Source organism: Podarcis muralis, chromosome 8, assembly GCF_964188315.1.
Source record: "Podarcis muralis chromosome 8, rPodMur119.hap1.1, whole genome shotgun sequence".
Lineage (NCBI taxonomy): Eukaryota > Metazoa > Chordata > Lepidosauria > Squamata > Lacertidae > Podarcis > Podarcis muralis.
In genome coordinates, this window is record NC_135662.1 from 65,117,731 (window position 1) to 65,142,466 (window position 24,736).

Genomic DNA, 24,736 nt, shown 5'->3' on the forward strand with positions numbered 1-24,736 from the left:
AGCTGAGAATCTTCCTAGCAGGTCTAGTTCCATGGAGAACAAAAAGAGTGAGGCAGTGGGTGGGAGGAGATGCAAAACACTGAATCTATGCTGCAGTCAGAAAAAAATACCTCTCTTGGTCTTCAAACAAACAAATAAAACAAAAAAAAGCTATTGTGGAAAATATTTCTCCAAATGGTCTTAGTAAAGGTAAAAGTAAAGGTACCCCTGCCCGTACGGGCCAGTCTTGCCAGACTCTGGGGTTGTGCACCCATCTCACTCAAGAGGCCGGGGGCCAGCGCTGTCCGCAGACACTTCCGGGTCACGTGGCCAGCGTGACAAGCTGCATCTGGCGAGCCAGCGCAGCACACGGAACGCCGTTTACCTTCCCGCCAGTAAGCGGTCCCTATTTATCTACTTGCACCTGGGGGTGCTTTCAAACTGCTAGGTTGGCAGGCGCTGGGACCGAGCAACGGGAGCGCACCCCGCCGCGGGGATTCGAACCGCCGACCTTTCGATCGGCAAGTCCTAGGCGCTGAGGCTTTTACCCACAGCGCCACCCGCGTCCTCCAAATGGTCTTACATACATGTAAATAGACCAAACTAAGAAATCCCTTGTTAGACCCCTGCTAGACCATCTTCCTGTTGCTTGGCAACCAGCAGAAACCAAGACTATGCTTTATTAAACATGTTCGCTACTTGAGGCTGGATTAGCTGTTAGGACTTTGATCTCATCTGGATAATGGCTGCAATCTATGGCACAGCAGTCATAGATAGCATCTCCACCTGCTTCTGCTTTGCTGGTTGGAAATAGTCAGCCACACAGCAGGCTCCTTAAGGAATAAGACACCTTATATACGTACTTGGAAGGATTTCTGTGTAGGGTTTTTGATTTCAAGGGGTGTTTCCTTTTAGCTTCGTCTATTTGCTTTGTGGACTGAGAACTGGTGCGCAAGAAGTGAATGGCACTAGAACAATTGTGTGTGTTGTGAGAGATCTTTATTCCAAGATGTCTTGAAAAGAACAGCTCCAGTGTGTATCTTTGGCCATTTGAAAGGTACCAATGCAAAGCAATAGTGATTTCAGGAAATTCAATTTTAAGTAGGTGCTGTGCATTTTGCTAGATAATAAGGACACCAAAATGTTTGTGAATGAAAAAGGGTTTGCTTTTATTCTCGCCCCCAAACCACCCATCAAAACCAAATGTTGATGAAACTGCTGAGTCTACTGTCAGGATTGAAGTATAAGAAATTTAAAAAGAACTCTAGAGAGCTTTCAGAGACAGCCAGTGGGTCTTTGCCCCCCCCCCCACTGGAAAGCAGATCCTGATGCCCATGACCGGAGTGGGGGACCTGAGGCTCTCTGTGTTCTTGGACTGCAACTCCCATCAGCGCAGCTAGTACATTGTATAGCCAATGATCATGTTTAGTGGGAATTGTAGTCCAACAACATATAGATCCGTGTTTGCCAAACTTGGGTCTCAAGTTGTTTTTTGGACTACAAATCCCATCATCCCTAGCCACCAAGAGCTGTGGTCAGGGATGATGGGAATTGTAGTCCAAAAACGGCTGGAGACACAAGTTTGGAAAACACTGATAGATTGTCACAGGCCCCCTGCCCCTGACTTATAAGAAGCTGGCTTACCATTTGTTTATGGAGACAATTCAAGGAGCTGGCAAAGCCGTATTCAGCTTGGCACCAAGGTTTCTGAAGGATCATTTGTTCCCATATGAGCCTTAGCACTCGTCAATATTGTTATTGGAGACTCTTCTCTGGGTGCCCATTCTACATTGAACTTCACATCTCCTTTCTAGTCAACCTTTAACCCAGGAAGAAACATGAACGGTACTGTATTAGGCCATCTAAGAGGAGTGGGTGGCATTTGGAGATGGGCACCCTGGTTGTAGTATCCCCCTCCCTAAGAACACCTGAGTGGAGCCTGCTGTTCTAAAAGCATAGGTATATTATTTCAAAATGCAACACATATTGCTTACACACCTACTGTGTGATATTGCTCCTTAAATATCTCCATAGAGAAATTTAAGAATCAAAGTTGTAGGGGGTTGGGGAATGTTGCATCCAGTGCAGAACTCTCATTTGAAAAATGGAGTACGGAATTTGAAATACATTTGGCTTTGTTCCTCTTTTTATTTCTGTAGGGTTGGTCGTCGGCCAGTGCTGCTCTTCTCTGTTCTATTCATTTTGATATTTGGACTATCTGTGGCCCTCTCCGTGAATGTGACGATGTTCAGCACACTCAGGTTTTTCGAAGGGTTTTGCCTGGCTGGAATAATCCTTTCGTTGTACGCACTGAGTAAGTATTGCTTTTGTAATGCATCCTGCCTACCTTAAGAAACGTATCTTCTTCCGTATGCCAAAATTTGTTGCAGACTGTGTTTCAACATTATGCAGGAAAAAAAGAGAGATGAAATGTTAATTCAGCATGCATTTTCTTGTGTCGTGTTGTTGGGGAAACTAGACAGAATGCCTTGCATCTAGTGCATAACCACAGTATCAAGACAGAAGCAGTAGTAATGCAGTGCTTTCTTACTGAAATCTGTACCCCTCTATAAGAACATCAGCAGAACTCTGCTGGATCACTCCAAAGGTCCACCCAGGCCAACAGTGTGTCTCCACTTATGGCCGGTCAGGTGCCTCTGGAAGCTCACAGATATGGCATAATTATTTGTTTCCAGCATTCAATCATCTATGCTACCCTGTATCTAATCATGGAAGCTTTCTTTGACTTCTCAGAAACTGATATACATTGAGAGAGAGATTTTCCATGAATTTGCTAATGATGTTTTGTTTTTAAATGGCTGAGATCAGTGAGACCTCAATTTAAGTGAAAGCTGTGTGTTGATGCATTGGTCATTATAAGGAGTTTCTGGTAATAATTTAGTACTGTTTCTTTATCCTTATCTCAAGGGGGCCCTGAGTTGAAAAAGAAAGCCTCAGTATCAGTAGAGTGCAGGATTCTGCAATTATTAGCATGCAGTTGTTAATATTATTTCACCCTGCATGGCAAACCATCACCCTTAATAGAGTTTTACATGTTGTTGCAGGAAATGGGCGATTTGCTTCATTTGGATGTAACACTAAACTGTGGTTTAGCATTACCTGAACAAGCCCCAGGCTTGTGAGCTCCCTTACCCCTCCTCTAGTACAGACACATTAAAAAAACAACCAGAATGCAACACTCTTTCGCTTGGTTAGAAATCACTCTTGTAAGAGGAGGAGGCTTTCTGCTGTTGGAAGGGCATCTTTGGAACCAAGCCAATGTCAATAAAGTATGGGATATTTGCTTGTCTGTTTAAATATGCATACACTGCTTTTCCACCATAAAAGCCCTCAAGGCAGCTTGCAGAAACAATATTACACCATGCTCAAAGCATTATAGCATTTATCCAGAGATCTAATGTATTGAGCTTACCAAGTTGCATAGAAAGGGATGGGGGTGGGGAAGAAATATTCCACCAAACAAGAATAATACAGTTAATTTACAGTGCTGATACAAAATGCAATTGTGGAATTATATTATCTTTTATATTTAATCACCTGACACTGTAGCATTTCAATTTCTTTCACCATTTTGGTGAATCTGACTATTTTATAAGCTTAAGACCTATAATCTCCACTCAACAGAAATTGAAACTGAAATCTCATGGACTAATTGGTAGGATCCATATTTTGAGCCTTGTGTTTCTTCAGCGGCAGTCCCTTAATCACATGGCAAACCCATTCAGAAAATCAGGAGAGAGTTTTTTTGTTTGACAGGTTTTTTGTTCGCATTTAGATCCTCTCCACTTCCTTTGAACGCTTATGAACATCAAGTCTAAATTTGTATCTCTTAACCTCAACATGCATTGTTGCTGTGAATGCATTTTTGCTTTACATTCACTTACCTGTCAGTGCCACTGAAGTCAATGTAGCGTTCTTCTGAGTAGACTCTTATAGGCTTCTGCTTACTGTCACTCAAATGGCGTGCAGTATACCGTACAAACATTGATGCCCAATAGTCATGTGATTGGAGACAATAACATTTGGTTATGGCTAATGCTTTCAGAAGGAAAATCTTAATCTTTACTGCCATCATAAAGAACAGGATTGAGAGTCCTTTGTAAAGATACTCCGTTCGAGGAGCGTCAAGGCCAAATTAGTGAGAACTAGGGAGTTAGAAGTGGGACGCGGGTGGCGGTGCGGGTTAAAGCCTCAGCGCCTAGGACTTGCCGATCGAAAGGTCGGCGGTTCGAATCTCCACGGCGGGGTGCGCTCCCGTCGTTCGGTCCCAGCGCCTGCCAACCTAGCAGTTCGAAAGCACCTTCGGGTGCAAGTAGATAAATAGGGACCGCTTACCAGCGGGAAGGTAAACAGCGTTCCGTGTCCTGCGCTGGCTCGCCAGATGCAGCTTGTCACGCTGGCCACGTGACCCAGAAGTGTCTGCGGACAGCGCTGGCTCCCGGCCTATAGAGTGAGATGAGCACACAACCCTAGAGTCTGGCAAGACTGGCCCGAACGGGCAGGGGTACCTTTACCTTTACCTAGGGAGTTAGAACTGTCAAATCAGCCTTAAATCTGACAAGCAAGCATCCCCTGACTATGGGAGCCCTTGAGTCAAGGCTCAGCCAGTGAAAGAACTAATTGTGAAGAGCGTATCTAAGCAAGGGCAGATGCCTTTTTGCTCATTACCTAATGGCTAATGTGTCATATTTTCTTCTTAGAAGACAAGAAAGATTCTCTCTCTTTCTCTCCTCCTTTCTTGTTTTTAAAACTTCTAACAGGATCACCTAAGGACAGCAGTAGTTCTTAGCAAAATGGGGAAGTGTATAAATCTTTTTTTTTTTAAATGCATTTTTATTGAAGTTATACACAAAAGCAGACATATAAGAAAATACAAAGAAAAAATTACAAAAAAAAGAAAGGGGAAAAAAACAAAAAACAACAACAACACACATCCGAAAAAAGAAAAACACACAATCTGAACTTCCTTCCATCCTTTTGATAAGTATCAAATATCACCTTCCATTACGTATTTGATTTTCAATCTATAGTCTTAAATTCACTCGCTGGTCGTATTGTTCTAACCCCGTCAGTTCACTTTAAACATTTATTCCAATATATTTCCAAAATTTGCTCCAATTTTTCAGAAATTTCTGTTCATCCTGATCTCTTATTTTACCTGTTAATTTGTCAAGCTCAGCATAGTTTACCATTCTAATCTGCCAGTCCTTTATGTTGGGGATAGTTTCCAGGGGAAGTGTATAAATCTATGCAAGTGGAAATAATTTTCCATTTTTCAGGTAGATGCTCCTGTCATTTTTAACACCTACCTCGTTAAAATGCTGTGGTCCACCTCTATGACGACCTTAACCTTAGAGCACAAAAGCATATACACAGTGGCACAGATCTGCACACAGTTGCGGCATGTTCAGTAATTTCATGGATGGTCGAGCTAAAAATCATCTTGCAAAATTAGGAAGCATAGGTGGCTGGCCTCTGAAAATAATCTTGTTGTAGTAGAGAATTAAGTCGCTGTGCCTATTGAAAATGCTGTCGGGCTGCTTTAAAATGCGGCGAAGGAAAAATACAACGACAAAGTAACCTCTGCTGCAATTGAAATAGAGGTTTTCACATTATGATAAGCAGTCTGCAGAGTAGAGCTCTGACTGAGTTCGAAGACTGGGAGGGGGCTGCCACAGGTCTCCCTGCTACCACCGTGGTCTGTGTGTGCAGGGGGCAGAGGAAGTTGCAGGGAGCCCTCCCTGAAAAGCAAATAGTTTTAGTAGAGCAACTGTCATGGGCTGGCAGAGTCAGGAGAGGATGAGCCTGGGGGGGGGGGGGGAGTGCACAATGGGGAGAGGATGAACCTGGGGGGGGAGGACCTAGTGGGTTGTGGGGTTATCCACTGGGGGGGGGGAGAGAATCAGAGACTTCTTTTCTTTTCTTTTCTTTTCTTTACATTTCATGGGTAGTGTTGGGTAATTGTGTTTAAATGAATGTGTGCTTTATATAATTGACTTTAAAGGCTTGCTCAGTTCCTCCCCTCACCTATGTCTGCTCAGTTGGGTTGGACCTTCACCTTTCCCACTCATAGCAGCTATGAACATACCAGGGGTGGTAGGGGCAACAGAACACAGTATCAATGATGGTGTGGGAAGCAGTGGTTTCAATAGTGCTAGTAGGAGTTATCTGTCCAGAAACAGCATCTCTTTGAAGAATGTGTGTGTTAGGTTGGGGAAAGAACTGTGCGTTTCTCTCCTCTCCCCCACAGCCACCGAACCTCACGGACCTTTAGCCAGAATAGAATAAACACAGGGGGTACAGTGCTATCTGGGGCCAAGGTCAAGGTTTTCAGGCTTGTTCAGTTTGTACAATTGATCTCTGCCATCTGCTGAGTCTCTAGAGCTTTGGCATTGCTGCTGCAGGAGGAGGAAAACAAAGGCACTCCGCTGTGGTTGGAGCAGAGCTCCAGACAGTAACATACACACCCCTGAAAAAGAAGAAAGAAAACTTAAATCCCCCAGAGTGGGTCCAAGGATACTCTGAGAACTGAAGACGGCAGGCACAGTTGTTTGGGCCCTGCTTCTAGTAGCCTCCCACTTGATCTATACAGAGTTGAAAAGAGAAGTCGTGATGCTGCTTACCTGGTAAAGGGGAAGAGAGGGAGCAGGAAGAGAGAGAGAGGAATGGGGATGGAGGAGAGAAGAGGCAGGTGGAAGCAGCTGTCTGAGAAGGGAATGGAAGAGGTCGCTTTCCCATCTGAAGCGGTCATGCATGCTGGCTCCAGAGCACCCAACCACCTCTAAAAGAAATACGGAAAAAGAATGAGAAAGAGACGTTTCATTCCCGTCTCTGCTGCTTGTTAAGAAGGGGATAGGGGAATGGATCCCTTTTTCTTTCACTGGTGGGGGGTGGGGAAGAGAAATGAAAAAGGGACCCATTCTTATCAAACAGCCAGTGAGCAAGGAAGGGAACGGATAGGTCCCTTGTGTCTCTCACTTTCTCTCTCCTCCCCCACTCCCCACACAGTGAAAGAAGGGACCCTTTTATTCCCTTCCTGCCACTAAGATGATAAATGGGAGGATGGAGGAGCAAACAACCAGGCTAGTTTAAAGGGGGAAAGAAAATGGTACAGAGAGTGTCCTGGAGAGCATCTTGCCTGAAGCCCCCACAAACCCGGCAGCACCATTGGCCTCATGTGCCAACCCTTCTGAAGGATCTCAGTGTTGGTCCAGTCTCAGGTCTTGGGAAGGTTTGTGTAGGTATAGGTGGTCCTGAAGGTAACCCAGCCTCAAACTATTTAGAACAGCCTTCCCCAACCTTGTGCCCTTCAGGACTCCCCCCAGTCCCAGCCAGCAAGGACAAAGAGCATAAGAGTGTGCTGGATCATACCAGTGATGCATCTAATCCATCATTGTGTTCTCATAGTAGCCAACCAGATGCTTGTGGGAAACCTGCAACCATGATTTAAGTGCAAGAACACCTTCCCCACCTGTGGCTTCCAGCAAACTGGCATTCAGAAGCATCACTGAGAGCCATGAGAGCCAGTGTAGTGTAGTGGTTAAGAGCAGTAGACTTGTAATCTGGTGAACCGGGTTCGTGTCCCTGCTCCTCCACATGCAGCTGCTGGGTGACCTTGGGCTAGTCACACTTCTCTGAAGTCTCTCAGCCCCACTCACCTCACAGAGTGTTTGTTGTGGGGGAGGAGGGAAAGGAGAAGTTAGCCGCTTTGAGACTCCTTCGGGTAGTGATAAAGCGGGATATCAAATCCAGACTCTTCTTCTTCTTCGCTGCCTCCAACTGTGGAGGCAGAACATAACCATCATGGCTAGTAGCCTTTGATAGCCCTCCTCCATGAATTGGTCTAATTCTTTTTTCAAGCCATCTAGGTTGGTGGCCATCACTGCCTCCTGTGGGAGTGAGCTCCATAGTTTAATGAAGCTGCACTTTCTTTCATCTCTCCTTCATCTTCCAACATTCAGCTTCATTGGACACCCATGAGTTCTAGTGTTTTGATGGGAGCTGTAGTCTCAAAATACGCATCGCACCAGGTTGGGGGAGGCTGATTTAAGGACTTTTAAACGTGCTTTACAGAGCCTAGGACTTGCCGATCGGAAGGTCAGTGGTTCAAATCCCCGCAACGGGGTGAGCTCCCATTGCTCGGTCCCTGCTCCTGCCAACCTAACAGTTTGAAAGCACGTCAAAGTGCAAGTAGATAAATAGGTACCGCTCCAGCGAGAAGGTAAACGGTGTTTCCATGTGCTGCTCTGGTTCGCCAGAAGTGGCTTAGTCATGCTGGCCACATGACCCGGAAGCTGTACACCGGCTCCCTCGGCCAATAAAGCAGGATGAGCGCTGCAACCCCAGAGTCGGTCAGGACTGGACCTAATGGTCAGGTGTCCCTTGACCTTTACTTTACCAGAATTGTGATAGTAGCCATTGCTGCTAGTACAAAATAGTTGTTGTATATTCTAATCAGTTGCCCTCCATGAGCAACAGGGCTGCCACAACCTGCAACAGTTGAAGCTTCCAAACCACCTTCAAAAGCAGTCCCATGTAGAGCATGTTGCAGTAGTCTAATCTAGATGAAACCAGAACATGAATTACTGTGAGCAGGTCCCAGATAGGGTCACAACCGATGAATCAGCCATCTCAAGAAGACTATTCTTATGATCTTACAAAGGCTTAGGCGAAAAAGAAGGAGGAGAAGAAACCCACCAAAGGACAGTTGACAAATGTCTAATTCACTTTGCTTTTTGCCCTAATCTTGCTTGATGAGGTACTTTACCAAACATAATTCCTAGATTTGGCATAGCTGCTAGCAGGCAGACCCTCCTGCCAGGATGTCTGCTCAGCAGATGGTAGCTTGGGTAGCAATGAATTAATCTGTCAGATTTGGTTTCGCTCAGTTTTCTAATCTTAATGTTCGATTCAACCCACTAAAAAAATGCCTGCCCAAACATTTGTACACATTTTGATGTGGAATTAATTTTTCTTAATATAATACAGTTTTGTGTGCTGTTTTCACCAATGTGCATATTTCTGTATGCATTGTTGTTGTTGTTGTTGTTGAAGAAGAAGAACTGTGTTGCAAAATTCAGAGCAATGCAAATTTCAAAGTATAGCAGTGTTTGCTTTGGGAAGCATGAACTAATTTCATCTCTATACCTCATCCTGGTTGCATCTACCTCATCAAGCCAGGCTGTGCTGAGGTAGGGACAGATCCATCACTTTCAGTTCTCTCAGTTTCTCATATTTCCAACCTTAAATTCAGTTCTCCACATTTCTGCAACAATTTGAAATTTTCTTTTTTTAAAAAAAAAATCACCAGCAAAATTCATCAACATTTTAGTGTGATTTTCTCCTAATAAACACATTTTTTTTGCAAACTGTTTTCCCCAGTATAATGCATTTTAATGAATACTCTTCAGCTGGAGAACTGCGTTACAAAATCCAGATAACTGTGAATTTCAAAGGATGGCTGTGTTTTCAGTTTCTTACATTGTTTTGAGAAGTGAAAATTAGGTAGGTTTGCTGTTAGATGTGAACTGAATTGATTCCTCCCCCCCCCCCCATCACTAGGGGAGAGTACATAAGAGGCAGAGTCTGTCCCCATTTAGGAAGTTTGCCTCTTGGTCAGAAATAGCAAAAAGCAGGAAGAACAAGCTCAGCATGCAGCTCCATTGACAGAGCTATATGAACCAATCCTGATCCTCATTCTAAATCAGGAGTGGTTAAACTTCAGCCATGGACCATAGCCTCCCACCCAAAGGTTTTCTGTGCCCACCACTCCAAAATTTGTTGTTTTATTTATTATTTATTAGTTTTTAATTATTGACTGCTTCTTTGTGGTGCCAAAAGGTTTTTGGGGACCTCCCTCCCAGGCCTCCTGTCAAAATCCTGTCATAATGACAGCTATCAGGAAAATATATATCTGAACAAATCTAGCAATCCAATAGATGTATTAGGGTTAGTTTTTTTCCATGGCCCCAGCAGTATTCTTTACAAGAAACTAGGTGCAGAAGGAGTAACTTTTGAAACCGTGAAAATGACTTTCCCTGTATGTTACAGAATATAAATTAGCAGCGTAGTCATAACTCCTACATATCTGTGGCTACAGCCTCTTTCCAAAGGAAGCAGTAGATTCAAAGGGATGTCTTGTTTCCATCCTGAATATCCTGTCAGTTACCAAGATTAGGAGCTTGGAACTGAGCAAGGTACATAAATTCCTAATGCCACAGGACACACTAGATCAGTGTTTCCCAACCTTTTTTGGGCAAAGGCACACGGAGGTAGGCTGGTGTGCCGTGGGAGGGAGGCGGGCGACTCGGGCGGCGAGAGGCGGGGCGGCGGCGGCGAGCACACGCGGGGCGGCGAGTGAGCTCCCTCCCACATCCCATCGCCGCTCGCTCCAGTAGGCCAGCCGAAGCGAGCGGCGATGGGATGTGGGAGGGAGCTCGCTCGCCGCCCCGCGTGTGCTCGCCGCCGCCGCCCCGCCTCTCGCCGCCCGAGTCGCCCGCCTCCCTCCCACGGAACACAAGGCAACGTTCCGCGGCACACTAATGTGCCGCGGAACACCGGTTGGGAAACACTGCACTAGATCATCTCACTTGAATCTTTTGTCAAAGTTTTCCTGTAGCCGTTTTGTAAAGAAGTTTCCTGAAGAGCCATAAAGTGTCTACAAGCAGCTTTTGTCAGTGTCTAATGCAACACACAAATCTGTCCTATGTGTGTTTACTCAGAAGTACATCTGACTGGGTTCCATGGGGCTTATTCCCAAGAAGTGTGTGTGCATAGGCTAGCAGGTATAACACTGCGACTGTCCCCCCCCCCCCGTTGTCATTTGATGTCTTCTTTAACAGCTGCCATGCTAAACTGTCTTACTGAGATGTTTATATCATTAGCTGCCTGTTAATCAGTGTGATTAAGAGGGGGGAATATGAATACCTTAAATAAAATTGTCAGCGTTTTGTTTTTCAAATTTGTTTGCTGCTTGCGAGTTCCTGCACAGATCTAGAGTCAAATTGCTGTTACTCAGTTTTGCCTGATCTATGTGAATCTTCCACTCCTGTTTATTTGAATGGCCAGTTACTTAACTACTTTAACCCATCACCGAGGCCATTTGGAAATGAACATGCATATGGGCTGTAGACCGGAAGATTATAGATATATATAAAGCTGCTCAAAATAATCACAGAAAAACTGTAACTCGCTTTTTGGAGAGGGGCAGAGTTGCGTATGCCACCTTAAGCTCCTCAGAGAAATGGTGGGAAATAATAATAATAGCACTAGTAATAGGGCTAGTTCACTAGTAAAATGTCCTCCTTGTTATCTCATCCCTGTGCCAGTGCTCCATGGAAACACTCTTACTGTTTGCATAATTCAAAAAACTGCTGGAAGTGCTGTTTTGATAATGGAAATATAAAAATACAGATAACGGAAATGGTAACACTGGGTTTTTGTTACATGGGATCCAGGGATAGCTGGGAGGTTTCATGTAGTGGCCATTTGTCTCTCTGAACTTGCTGCACTGCAAATTTAAAACATTGCTGCCTTTTTATCATTTCAATTGATCAAATTTTCACTGGATTCTGGTGCACTCGTTGCAATTTTCTACTCTGTAAGCATTATGTTTTTACAAAGGCATGTCAGATTTTGGCCTGGGAAATCTTCTAACTCAGAGGCTGGGGGTTGTGATATAATACTTAAACTTCAAGTGCTAGCAGTTGGGACTGTGCACAGAGAAGATATTTACCGGTGAATCAGTAGAAGTTTCTGTTTAGAAACACAAAGACAGTTTGGGCTCCAAGGTAGAGGTTCACCTGCAAGGTGCACCGGCCTCCTGGGTGAACACTGGGCTCAGGAGGAAGCTGAGTAGCTAGCTGTGGCTCTGAGATCCCAAGGCTCTTTTTCAAGCAGTTTTCAAATCTAAAATCCTTTTTTTTTTCTAATGGCAATTGGGGATTTCCCAAGTGGAGCATTCAGAGCTCTGCCTTTGAAGACTAAAATATCATTGTGCTATTCCAGTGCATTCGTAAAAGACTTGTGTTTTTCTCTAGTTGTTTTGATGTTCTCTCTTCTTGTTGTATTTCCCTTCTCTTTGGACATATCTATGCTACACACACACACACACACACAAAAACTTACTGGAAATTCTAGTTTGGTGAAGTGCTCAGTTTTGTTTGATAACAATTCCTTACATCCAAGTGTGCATGCACACGAAAGCTCATACCAAGAACTAACTTAGTTGGTCTTTAAGGTGCTACTGGAAGGATTTTTTTTTGTTTTGATCCAAAAAGTAGCTTCCTATGTTCCTAAGTTACTTACAGCTGTCGCCTTTTTTGGTTTGCAAGTAATCTATTCTAAAAAGAAATAACCTTGTGTATGTGACACAAGAAATCCTGTTACGGTGTGCCATACAAAAGTTCCAGTTCTCCCCTAGCAGTGTAGGTCATGTCTTCATAGGACTTCTGGCTGAGGACAGTGTGAGTACCTTGATGATGTTGACCGAAAGTAACAGGACATATTTTCTAAGATATCTGAAATATGAGACTAGTTTGTATATCATACACTGTTGATGATCTCTTATTACTTTGGATGAGCTCACAGCTCCTTTATCCCCAGAAGTGCTGAGCTGATTGACGGCTGAAGAAATTCAAGGCGGGTGTGACTAACCTTTCTTAACCGAGGTTTCCCTAGCTGTGAAATGTGATCATGCTGTGAAAAGTTAGGGCAATTGAAGTAGTGGTCCAAGCCTAATGAGAAACGGTTAAGGGAATTGTGTGTGTTTAGCCTGGTAAAGAGGAGACTGAGAGGAGAGCCATCTTCAGATATCCAAAGGGCTGTCACCTGGAGGATGGGGCAAGCTTGTTTTCTCCTGCTCCAGAGGCTAGGACCAGAACCAGTGGATTCAAGTTACAAGAAAATTGATTCCAATTCAACACCAGAAAGAACTTTTTGACAGTAAGAGCTGTTTGACAGCATAACAGACTCTCATGAGAGGTTATGGACTCTCCTTCCTTGGAGATTTTTAAGCAGATGTTGAATGGCCATCTGTCATGTGTGATCAAGTTGAGATTCCTACATTGCAGGGGATGGACTAGATGATCCACAGAGCCCCTTCTAACTCTACAATACCCTACAATTCTATGATTGTGGGGATGGCATACAAAAGGCAAATTCATTCACATTTATACCTGCCTACACAGTTTATTAGGGACGTGGGTGGCGCTGTGGGTTAAACCACAGAGCCTAGGACTTGCCGATCAGAAGGTTGGTGGTTCGAATCCCCGCGACAGGGTGAGCTCCCGTTGCTCGGTCCCAGCTCCTGCCCACCTAGCAGTTTGAAAGCACGTCAAAGTGCAAGTAGATAAATAGGTACTGCTCCGGCAGGAAGGTAAACGGCATTTCCATGTGCTGCTCTGGTTTGCCAGAAGCAGCTTAGTCATGCTGGCCAGATGACCTGGAAGCTGTACGCCGGCTCCCTCGGCCAATAAAGCAAGATGAATGCCGCAACCCCAGAGTCGGCCACGACTGGTCCCTTTACCTTTACACAGTTTATTGGGAAAGGGAAACAAGCAGTGATGTGAACATACTGGAAGTAGATGGTTTTGGCAAATCTCAGTGATCCAGTCTCTCTTCCAACTCAAGCTTAGCTGGCCCAGAACAAAGGTCATTTCAATAACATTTAGCAGATGTGTATTCTACTTAACTATGGGTCAGCTTGGAGATTTATCTGAAAATTCGTAGGTTGTATAGTTACAGAGCATAATGTCATTGAACATGTATAATCCATATTTAAATTTGTGAAATAAGACCTTTAAACACAGAGGCCTCATTCCAGCAAAAGTGAGCTGTTGCTAAGCCCTATTGAAAGAAATCAAACTTACATTAGACATTAGTTACTGATTCCATTTCTTTCAAAGGATCATGCAGTGCTCTTATATTCCTATTTAATTGGAAGTAAGCCCTGCTGAGTTCAGTAGGGTTTACTCAAAGCTTAGTGTGCATAGCAGCTTTAGTTGCTTCTAATGCTCACTCAGTTGGAGACAGAAAATAGAAAAGTTAACAGGTTGCAGATTATTTATTTATTTATTTATTGTAAGATTTTAATACTTTGCCTTTCTTAATAAAAAGTTCAGACTGGTTGTATAGCAATATTTTTTTTTTAAGAAAACCTACTTAAAGTTCTAATTTTGTTAAGAAAAGAGATCTATTGGTAATGACATGCCAATTGAAAACAACTTAGGAGAGATAAAGTAAAGTGCGCAGTTGAAAATGTAATTTAGGAACCACAATGGAGTGATTGGAAGTCGTGTTGGAATTAGTTATATACGAATCTAATTTTTTTTTGTAATATGTATCAATTTTGGATTGTTTTTGTTAACTGTTTTGTTTCATTAAAAAAAAAGCATTTTTAAAAAAGAAAAAGAAAATTTTCTGTCTTTCAAAATGAATGGTCTCACAAATGAATGGTTTCACTGGTAAACTAACAAGACCGTTCTTCAAAACTGCATGAAGAAAGAAAGGCTTTGTGCTATGTTTGAGCTACAAAGCTTATTTGAGAACTTGTAGCTGAGTAGTTTGGTCCAGTTGACTGTAACTGTTTAACAACAACACACAGCCCCCTTTCCATTTAATCAAGTGAGCATTTCTAAAGCATATAAAACACAGACCTATCCACTCCAAGACCCTGTCTGTATTTTGAGCAAACAAGTCAGGATTTCTGCTGGTTTTCAATTTGTGCTGAAATTTGATTGTATATTGGCTCATCAGATGCTGCCCTTTTTCTTCAGCCGGAACCTTTTCCTCTTATCAGTTCTCCTACATTTATAATTCCGCTTAAGCAATTCTTTTGGTGAACTGCTTTGATCAATATCTGGAACTTTTTGAAAAGGAGCAAAGGGGTACAGAATGTATTGATGCACATGCACCAAGCAATAGCATTAAAGGCAGGACAACGAACAGCCAAATTTTGATGTAATGATGTGGATTGTTGTTATGACTTTCTGCTAAAGTAGAATGTGCTGATAATGTGTATTTTGATTCCATTAATTTAACAAGCAAGGGCAGAAGGCAAGTTGGTCATGATCAAAGTTTCTGCAAACAGAACAGCGAATCTCTTGGTTTAGTTTACAAGGTCATAAGCATGTACACTTCTGGGTTGATCAAAGAGTAAATTTCATTATGTGGATTAAAATGTGTCCTAAGACATCTTGTATCTGAAATTGGTAACACTAGGTATTCTGCACTGCAAATGCAGCACCATCTTCAGTTGACCAGTTCAAATATTCACTCCCTGAATTTTTAGAAGCATTTGAAATTTCCCCCTATATAAAATAACACATCATGTCAAAATGCACTGCTTTGGAGAGATGTTTTGGAAAGCATTCTTGTATTTGAAGCGGTTAGTTTAATTTGAGTCACTTTCAAACAGTTGGGATTTCCCACATAGAAACTGTGATGTGTTACAGTTCTGTACGCAGGACTGTACTACCTTGGACAGCAAATGTTTAAACAGATGGTCATTAAAAAGAATGATAGTCCTTTTAATAGGCTATCATTTAGTTTAACACACTTGAGTTCTCCAAATGAGAAGACTATATCCAAGGGCTTTACAGTTCCCCACTTGCCCCTCACCCCAGTTTGGTCTTTGAACTATTATTAGAGAACCAATGTGACCAGTTCTCAATTACTGGACTGTAGTCTGACTTTGTCACAAACAGTAAGCTTTTGTTAACAGCATTTCAGGAGACGCGGCCGAAAATAAATAGAAGCCTGCAGAGAGCAGATGCCAGTAAATAATCTGGGTCTTGGAGTAAAGCATTTTGTCCAGGGATCTGGCAGTCACTCTGTCCTCAGGAAGGGAAATATAAACCATCAGTTTAGCATTACAGCACTGAAGAAACACTGTGTTGATCAGGAGATTACAGTGTGGCTTCATTGCAGTTCTGTACCTTCACTTCTCTTGAGCTTATACATTAGGAGAGAGCTAATGCTGCTGATGTGCAAATGCACATTTAATAAAAAGCACAAGATTGCTGGTTTCTGCATTCTAACAGCAAAAGACAGGCCCAGAGAAAGATTAAATGCAGGGCCTTTAGTCACGGTCTCCACCTCCTCAGAGTATTATAGTTTGCATGATGGTATGCAGCAAATGAGTGCTACTAGGTTTCTTTAATGGGACAGTAAAAATGTTAATATGATTTTCAGTTAAATGTAGCTGTGTGGTGTTTATACTGCTGTGCAGTGGGGAGAAAGTCTATAATATTGAGATACGTGAATTGGAAAGAATTTCCATTGGTTTAGGTTTAGATGGGCCACAGGCTTATTAGCTGATACTCTGTGATGTAAAGGTGTTGTCTTTTAGTACTTCCTGGAACCACAGAAACCTATCTATGAAATGTGGTAATTGATTAAGGCTTCTCCACCCTTCCCTGTGTCCCTTACACAATGTGCTTGCTTAAGATAGTCAACAGACCTAGTAAATCAAACATTTGTATTTCAGGACTCCAGTAATGTGGTGCAGGCAGTGTTTTCATTACATGCTCAGACATTTGGTCTGCGTTTTGAAATGCCTTCAAGCTATGGTGCTTTTAATTTTCCATTAAAGCTTTCCTGACCCTCTGTCAAATCGAGTACTGTATAAAAGTCTTTTGCCCCTGCAGATTGCGTTCTGCTGTAAAGCAGCAAAGTGCCCTGGCATTGCAAATGCTGCTGTGTTAACATTAGTTCTTTGCCAAGCACAACAGTCATGGCTCATAAATTCAGGCAGTCTTGATATACCAATTGTGTTAAGTACACCAGGTCCTTGAAACAAAGGGTGAGTAGTGTGGTGATAAGCTTAAATGTCGTTGCATTTGGGGGTTCAGCTGGGGGTCAAAGACATTTCAGTGGAGGGGTGGCAAAATGCACAGCAAGGTTCAGAAGCGTCATCTTGGATATATTCAAAATTAAAGAGCAAAGTATATTATGATAACAATCATACCTTCATAATGACTGTAGGTATTAGTGTTTCTGAGGAACAATCATGTCTGGTCTTAAAATAGTCCCTTTTCCCCAACCACTCAGCTCCCTCTGATAGTGCCCTGATACAAAGAGTGCTTCTTTATGCATGTTTATGAGTGTTTATGTATTTGCTTAGTTGCACATTTCTTCCTTATCCACCCTTTACCATAAGGTTCCATGGTGGGTTGCAGTAATACAGTTGTGCAATTGAAGCAAGTAAAACAATGCCAAACGAAAGCAGCACAGGATAGGTTAAACAAAACAGAAGAGTTAGGGCCCATTAAAATACATTTACTGTCAAAGGCCAGGTAAGGAAGTATGTCTTCAGTATTTGGTGGAAGCTGTATAATGAAGGTGCTAGGTGCACCTGTGGGGGAGGAAGTTCCACAATTTAGGGACTGTCTCCTGGATTGTCTCATGATCCTATATTGTCTCGTGCACCTGAAGATACTTTTCTGAAAAGGAATAAGATGAGTTATGTAAAAGTGATCCTAAAATAATTAGAAGCATGTGACAGTCAGTTTCCAATGTTGATGTTTCTTTCCCCTTGTTCCTGAGCTACATCTTCCCTGGTGGGGAAGCGGGGAGGGGCGCCATTTTGGTTTCCGCCTCAGGTGCCGAAATGTATTGGGCTGGTCTTGGCCTGTTGAACACAACTTGTGTAGACTCTTGTTTTAAACAAATGCTGATTATCTGAATACTTATAGATTTGTTCCTTAGTTCACTTCAGTCAATGTAACTATGCAGTTACGATATTAAACTTAATGAATGTGTCCTTCGAGATTTCCAGAAGAAATGGTTGATAACGGTTGCTGGTCCTTTTTGTGTGTGTGGCGCATTGGCAGTGATTTCTAGATGACTTTACTCGGTTATCTTCCATTTGCTTCAGCTAGGAAGTAATCTATAAATTTATGGAATTAACTTGGAGTGACCTTTGTGCAACGCTGCATATCAATATGACCTTTTCAAAGAACGGCATTGGGAGGGATGGAAATGGCACCCAGCCGACCCCCTCTAGTATTTTGCTCCCACCAACCCTTGAGAAATCAGTGTATGCAATCTAGATCACAGTGATCCATAAATAGGGAACAGGTGCACACAGTAAGTAGCATCTGGAGTGATCTGCTCAGCAGGACCCAAGCGAACTTTGAAAGACCTCCTACCAAATTAAAAACCAAAACAAATCCCCATCTCCTTCAAAACACTATATCTTTAAATAAATGGGTGCATTAATTCTAATTCAAAACATTCCCTTGAATGGTGGCACCGTCATTAGCAAAGCTCCTTGTGTCATGTTTATTGGCTTTGTTTATTTGGCACAATTATTCAATAAAAATCTGATGGATGGTTGGTTGTTTGCCATCATGTTTGCTGTCTGGTCTGGCAGGAGTACTCCCCAGTGATGAAGATGCTCCAGACCGAAGAGGAATCTAATTGAAATGACAGATAATAAGCAGAGAGAGCTTGACAGTCCTATTAGGATATGTGCTCAATGTTTTTTGTGTGTGTGAAACTTTAAAGGGAAAAAATAATAATAGAGACTGACACAGGAGTGATTAATTTTTAATTATTATTTTTTTGAAGTTCTGATCCATTAAGTAAGAAACCAGCTCTCTGATAACAAACAATTTCACTTGCTTTGGGGACAGAAGTTGCCCTGGTTGGTCCCCAGGACCTGGACAAAGGCAGTGCATCCCTATTGGCCAGGTTTTTGATACTATTGGTGATATCTTTCTGGGTTGCCTGGCCAAGATGGGTCCTGGGAGCATCAATCTACCATGGTACTGGTTCTTCCTGGGAGATCTGTTTAAGAAGGATGTGCTTAGCACTCTGAGAGGTCATCCAGAGACTGGGTTGTGTTGTGAACAAACCACAAGAATAAACCATGATTTCTTTGGAGAGAAACAAACCATGAGCACTGGTTCGCATGCAGTGGTAAGCCAGAAATATAGAATCGTGGAATTGTAGGGACAGGATCCCAAGGGTCATTGATTCTAACCCCATGCAATGCAGGAATCCTCTTCCATTGTGCAAAGTTGATTGAGCTCTGAAATCTTTTGAGACGTGGCTTCTTCGATGGGGTTCAGCTCTGTGCTTGATTGGCAAATGGCTGTGTGACTTGAACAACATATACCAGCACACTTCTTTATTCCCAGTATAAGCCATGGTTTCTTTACTGTTGTTTGAACCAGACCAAGGGTTCCCAAACATTTTTTTCGCTGTTAAAATGGAAGGTGTGATTCACTTTGTTCCCCATCCTCTCTCTCTCTCTCTATTGGACAGTGACTCAAAGGTGGGACTTTACTTTTTGAACAAGGGCAGTGTCCCTGAGATTTCCCCATGCCAATAACAGCCATAGCGGGGGCTTCTTTGGGGCAACTCAGAGGCTTATTCATCTGTCCTTCAGGATGATGTTCAGGTTACAGACTCCGCTAACCCAGAAATAGTACCTCGGGTTAAGAACTTTGCTTCAGGATGAGAACAGAAATCACGTGGCGGCAGCGGGAGGCCCCATTAGCTAAAGTTGTGCTTCAGGTTAAGCACAGTTTCAGGTTAAGAATGGACCTCCGGAATGAATTAAGTACTTAACCCGAGGTACCACTGTATATTAAAGGGGGCAGATCTGCTTGGGCCTCTGTTAAAGAGGAGCATGGAGAGTCAGATGCCTTCAACAGAATTGCTTAATTTATGAAGGGACACTTTGTCCCCTCTGACAGCACATTGGTGGGTCCTTGACACAGAATTTGGGCATTCCTGCCCTAGCAGCCTGCCTTTCGTTGAGCCTTGTTGTGCAGTTGGATAGAAGCTCACCCTGTGTGACTTTCATGCCTGCTTTAGTGCGTTCCCTCATCCTCTTTAGGACCAAGTAAAGCTTTCTGTTCCTCCTCACACGAGTGCTGTTTATTCATTCAGGCGCGCACAGCAGCTGCCGTGCCTGAGTCTGAGGCACTGTAATTTTTGTGTCACGTTAAGCCTGAATGACAAAGCCCCGCTCCGCAGTTTCTCAGGGCAGGGTGGCCCTGAATTATGAAACAAGCAGCTAGTTAAAGGCTGTAATGTTACTCAAACACTGTGTGGGGTCCTAATAAACAAGCAGCTCTGGGTCTATGGAATTAATTGCAGCAGGTCAGAGAAGGGGTAGGAGGATCATGCTGCAAGCTGCGGAGGTTGGTTGTTAGTGTCTTTCTGAGAAGCAGTTTCTGTTCCTGCTTTTCTGATGCTTTCTAAGCGTTCCTGCTGGGATCTATGCCTGAGTAGCTCATCCCCAATACCATGAAAATACTAATCATGTGTACTTCTGAAGATGGCTTGTTTCAGTAAAGTGTTGCTTTGTTTGCTTTCTTGCACATCTTAACATTTGGGGAGGGGGAAGATACTGATGATTAATGGCTGGAACTGCCAGAAAATCCCACTTTGAAATGTCAGGAATGTTTTGACTTTTTATAACTTGTGGCATGCAAAACGTCCGTTCCTGGTAAACGTTGGAAATTAGGGGAAATAAGTTTCTTTCAGTCCACTTGTAACAGGAACTTTGTGAGCAACCTTCAAGTGCTTTATTTTCTGCTAACCTTTTTTATTTATATATGTTTAAAATATAACGCGGAAAACCCTCAAACCACACTATTATGTGCCATGTTACAATCAGAACAGCTTCAGGTGATGATAAAGTTCAGTTCAAATTACAGTGGTACCTCGGGTTAAGTACTTAATTCGTTCCAGAGGTCCGTTCTTAACCTGAAACTGTTCTTAACCTGAAGCACCACTTTAGCTAATGGGAGCACAATTTCTGTTCTCATCCTGAAGCAAAGTTCTTAACCCAATGTACTATTTCTGGGTTAGCAGAGTCTGTAACCTAAAGCATATGTAACCTGAAGTGTATGTAACCCAAGGTACCACTGTACTAAAGCTAGTTTCAGACATTAAACCTGAGATAACAGAAGTCAGTACAGATATGTATAAATTTATTTAAAGAACTAAATACGAAATAGTCAGCTAGTACTGAACCCTATACGGAAAGCTTGACAGAATCCATTTTTGCTTTTGGGTGTTATATGATTAAGAGCATTATTAATTTTGCTTGAAAGATGCATGTGCTCAATAAATATATGTTTGTCTGCTCTTCACTCTCCTTTTCCAAAGTGACATAAGGCATACAGCTGTGATATCTGTTGGGACTAGAAAAGGCAAAATGGTGCCAAGCAACAACCATTTTCATGGTTGCTGTGTGAGGCCAAGACAGCTGTGATTCCTTCTGGTTTCTCTGTACCTTTTGAATATATGTAGGCATGTGGTTCAGAGCCACTTTACACTTTGTTCATTTATATAAAGTATTTTTACCATACTTTTCAGCCAAAAACAAAGGATTGCAATCTAAAAGACATGTCACAAAAGGAAAAGCAGTTGGGAAGGAGGAGGAAAAAAACAAGCTCAAGCACTCATTTTTAGTTCCAGAGTTTTTTTAACAACCAGATGGAATTGGAAAAGTTTAAGGAGGAGGAGGAACTAAAGGTTTCTGCATTTCAGCTGAGCCCTACAGCCCTGTCCCTCCCTCTACTATAGCCAGGTGGAACGGCTCTGAGATTGCCACAGTGTACTCTCAACAGAGAGCTACAACCAGTAGTACTACGATAATTTGTTTCCTAATGGATCAAAAATAAAGGAGGAGGCATGGAGGAGAGATAAGCTACATGTTGGTTCTTTTGGGGGGGGAAACAACTATACACACACACATATATATTTGGGGGGATCAAGTTTTAAAGCAATAAAAATCTTTTTAAGAAGGATTTTTTAAAAAATCAATAAAATCCCACTTGCAAACTCACCTGCACGTATATGCCAAAATGCCAGTTGCATCCTATACAGTGGTACCTCAGGTTACAAACACCTCAGGTTACAGACTCCGCTAACCCGGAAGTAGTACCTCGGGTTAAGCATTTTACCTCAGGATGAGAACAGAAATTGCGTGGTGGCGGCGCAGCAACAGCGGGAGGCCCCATTAGCTAAAGTGGTACCTCAGGTTAAGAATGGACCTCCAAAATGAATTAAGTTCGTAACCAGAGGTACCACTGTAATTCACAACTATAATTTGCAGCAGAGTGGTTGTACCCCGAGTTTAAACAGGTGAGGTGAAGGAGCCTAGCTTGAAAACATTTCTCAGATATGGTTTCCCCCCCATAAGCAAAATATTTCTGTCTCCTGTCTGACAGAGGAGCAATATCGAAAGGAGACAAGAATGTTTATGAACTGAGCTGAATTATTTATCAGAATATTAAGACAGAAGCATGCACAAAAGGAAGTGTAGCTGGTACTTCCTAGGGTAGTTTGCCATGGTCTAAAAATAGGTCTCCAGTTGCTGGGAAAGACCATAGAATGTTAATTAGCTCATCATTTTGAGTGGGTTCAATGTTTGTCAGCCGTTCTCCACAGAGGTGATGCCAACCACTCTCCAGGATTACACTAATTTCAGTGGGGAGAAACAAAACAACATTGGCTCTGCTTCAGACGAACGTTGCATGAGAGTCATTTGGGCCGCACACTTTAAAAAGTGCATTTGCAGCAGGTATAAAACAGAAGATCTCAGTCATTACTTATTGCATTACCCCCACAAGCAGAGGAAGTTTGGTCGTTAGGAACATTTTCTTTTAATTAGGACACTGGCAAACACTGACCATGCTTCAGAAAATTAAACATTTACTGGGGTGTAACTTGGACATAATTAGTTCAGCAGTGGGCTTGTGTAATTTACCATGCCTTTCTGTAATCTGTGCTCAAGGCAGTTTTATGATCCATAATGAAATGGTTTAAAAATCACTTGATTCAACCAGCCTGCTACTTGGAAATTTTGTCCAGCTTCCAATCAGCGATAGATTCTTTTTCTTCTTCTTTTTCCTGATTGCAATTTAGCTTCATAGCTTAAAAATTTCAAACACTCTCAATAGTTAGCTAGCTTCTCATTTAGACTGCCAGAAGCCCACCCACAATATATTAAGGAATATAATTAGTGAGTTTCCATTTTACCTTTCCCCTTAATTAGTAATTTATTGTTTTGCAGTGTTCTTGCTTTTCATTGCCTAGATCTTCAGTGTCGTTTAAAAAAAAAAAAAATTGTGTGCTGAAAACATTTTTTTAAATCCAACAAAAAGTGTCAGTGATGAAGCCAGCTAAATAGGCCTGGAAAATAAAACAGTATTTATTTGAGACCCAGATTGGACAGACCTGAAAGGCATTCTGCAAAAGCAGAAAATAATTAGGTATCCTTTAGGGATGGGTGAATCTGTCAATTTTGGTTTTCCACTTTTCCAAACTTAAGTTTAGCTTACCACATTTCTGCATGTCCATGATTCCTTTTTTTTAAAAGGCCTCATGAAAATTCTTCAGCCTTTTAGTATGCATTTTTCCTTTTTAAAAAGAAATAATTTTTTTGCAAGGAATTTCCCCTAATGCAATGCCCTTTTGTATTTTATTTAAAAAATAAATAAATGCATTTTTAGGCGCACTTTCCCCTAATGCACACTTTAAAAAAAATTGATGGTACTTGACTCCCTATCTCCCGAGTACACTCCCAGAGGCTTCGTATAGATGGGAGACAAGATAGAGCCCTGTGGCATGTGGTCTAGCAACAGGACCTTGCGGGTTCCTATGCCCTGAAATAATTGATTAGCAACTGCAATAAATGGGGATGGGTTCCTTGCAAGCCACAAGCATAGAGAATGTGGGAGGAGGTTCCTTAGAACTGCCACACACTTTTTATTGTTGATTGAGAAATTGGGAGAGGTGCAAATTTCAAAGGATGCTTGCATATCAGTTTGTGTGTTTGGGGAGGGGCAAATTAGGTAGGATCATATTAAAATGCAAACTGAACCAAGTTTCTTCACCTAGTGCCAGAAGTCAACGTTTCTGGGAAGGGTGTGCTTTGTATTCAGAAAAATATGGGTTGGGATTTATTCTCAGCAGGTGACTAGATCTGTACATTAGTTATCATGGCTAGCAAAGTTAGAACTGTGCATTGAAACAATAAATATGCTTGTTCAGCTACTGCCACTGCTTGTAGCTGGAACATTATTCTCTCCTTGTCCATATTTAAAAATAAATAAAATAAAGAGAGGTAAGAAGATCCACACCCTTGCCAAAGTGACCACAATAACTGAATGTTATCCATTGAATATGGAACAAACATATCTTTACATGGCGAGAGTTTAAGGAATAAGCAGCCAAAGATTTTTTTTTATATATAAATTTTTATTAATTTTCCAACATAAATAAAAAACAATACAATAAACAATACATAAACACACAAACATATAAACACGTATAATTTCACAACCTCTTTTTCATAAACCTTACTTCCCCGACTTCCCCATACCTCCCCCTTCTGCATCCCTATTTCAAAATTTCTTCAGCAACCCCTCACTTCAATTGACTGATTACTCATTTTCTTCCCCCCCCTTTCTTCTATTACTTAATCAATTTACAGCTGTAATTCTATATTTTCTTAACCTTGACATTTTAGCACTCATCAATTTTACAACAATTCTTAAGGTAAACTTTAAATTTCTTCCAATCTTCATCCACCGTCTCTTTTCCTTGGTCTCGGATTCTGCCGGTCATCTCCGCCAATCCCATATAGTCAATCCACTTTCGTCTGCCATTCTTCCAGCGTGGGTAGTTCTTGTGTCTTCCAATACTTTGCTAAGAGAATCCTTGCTGCTGTGGTAGCATACATAAAAAACGTCCTATCTTTTCTTGACAC

General features: G+C 42.2%; 1 protein-coding gene across 2 annotated transcripts in view; it reads left to right on the forward strand.

Moving 5' to 3' along the window:
* Nucleotides 1–24,736, forward strand: part of SLC22A23 (solute carrier family 22 member 23) — a 95,955-nt gene that overhangs the window by 24,096 nt on the left and 47,123 nt on the right. For both annotated transcript variants that reach the window (XM_028737834.2, XM_028737835.2), the window contains exon 3: nucleotides 2,139–2,293. In XM_028737834.2, coding sequence (XP_028593667.1) covers nucleotides 2,139–2,293 — 155 coding nt within the window. The remainder of the gene's footprint in view (nucleotides 1–2,138; nucleotides 2,294–24,736) is intronic.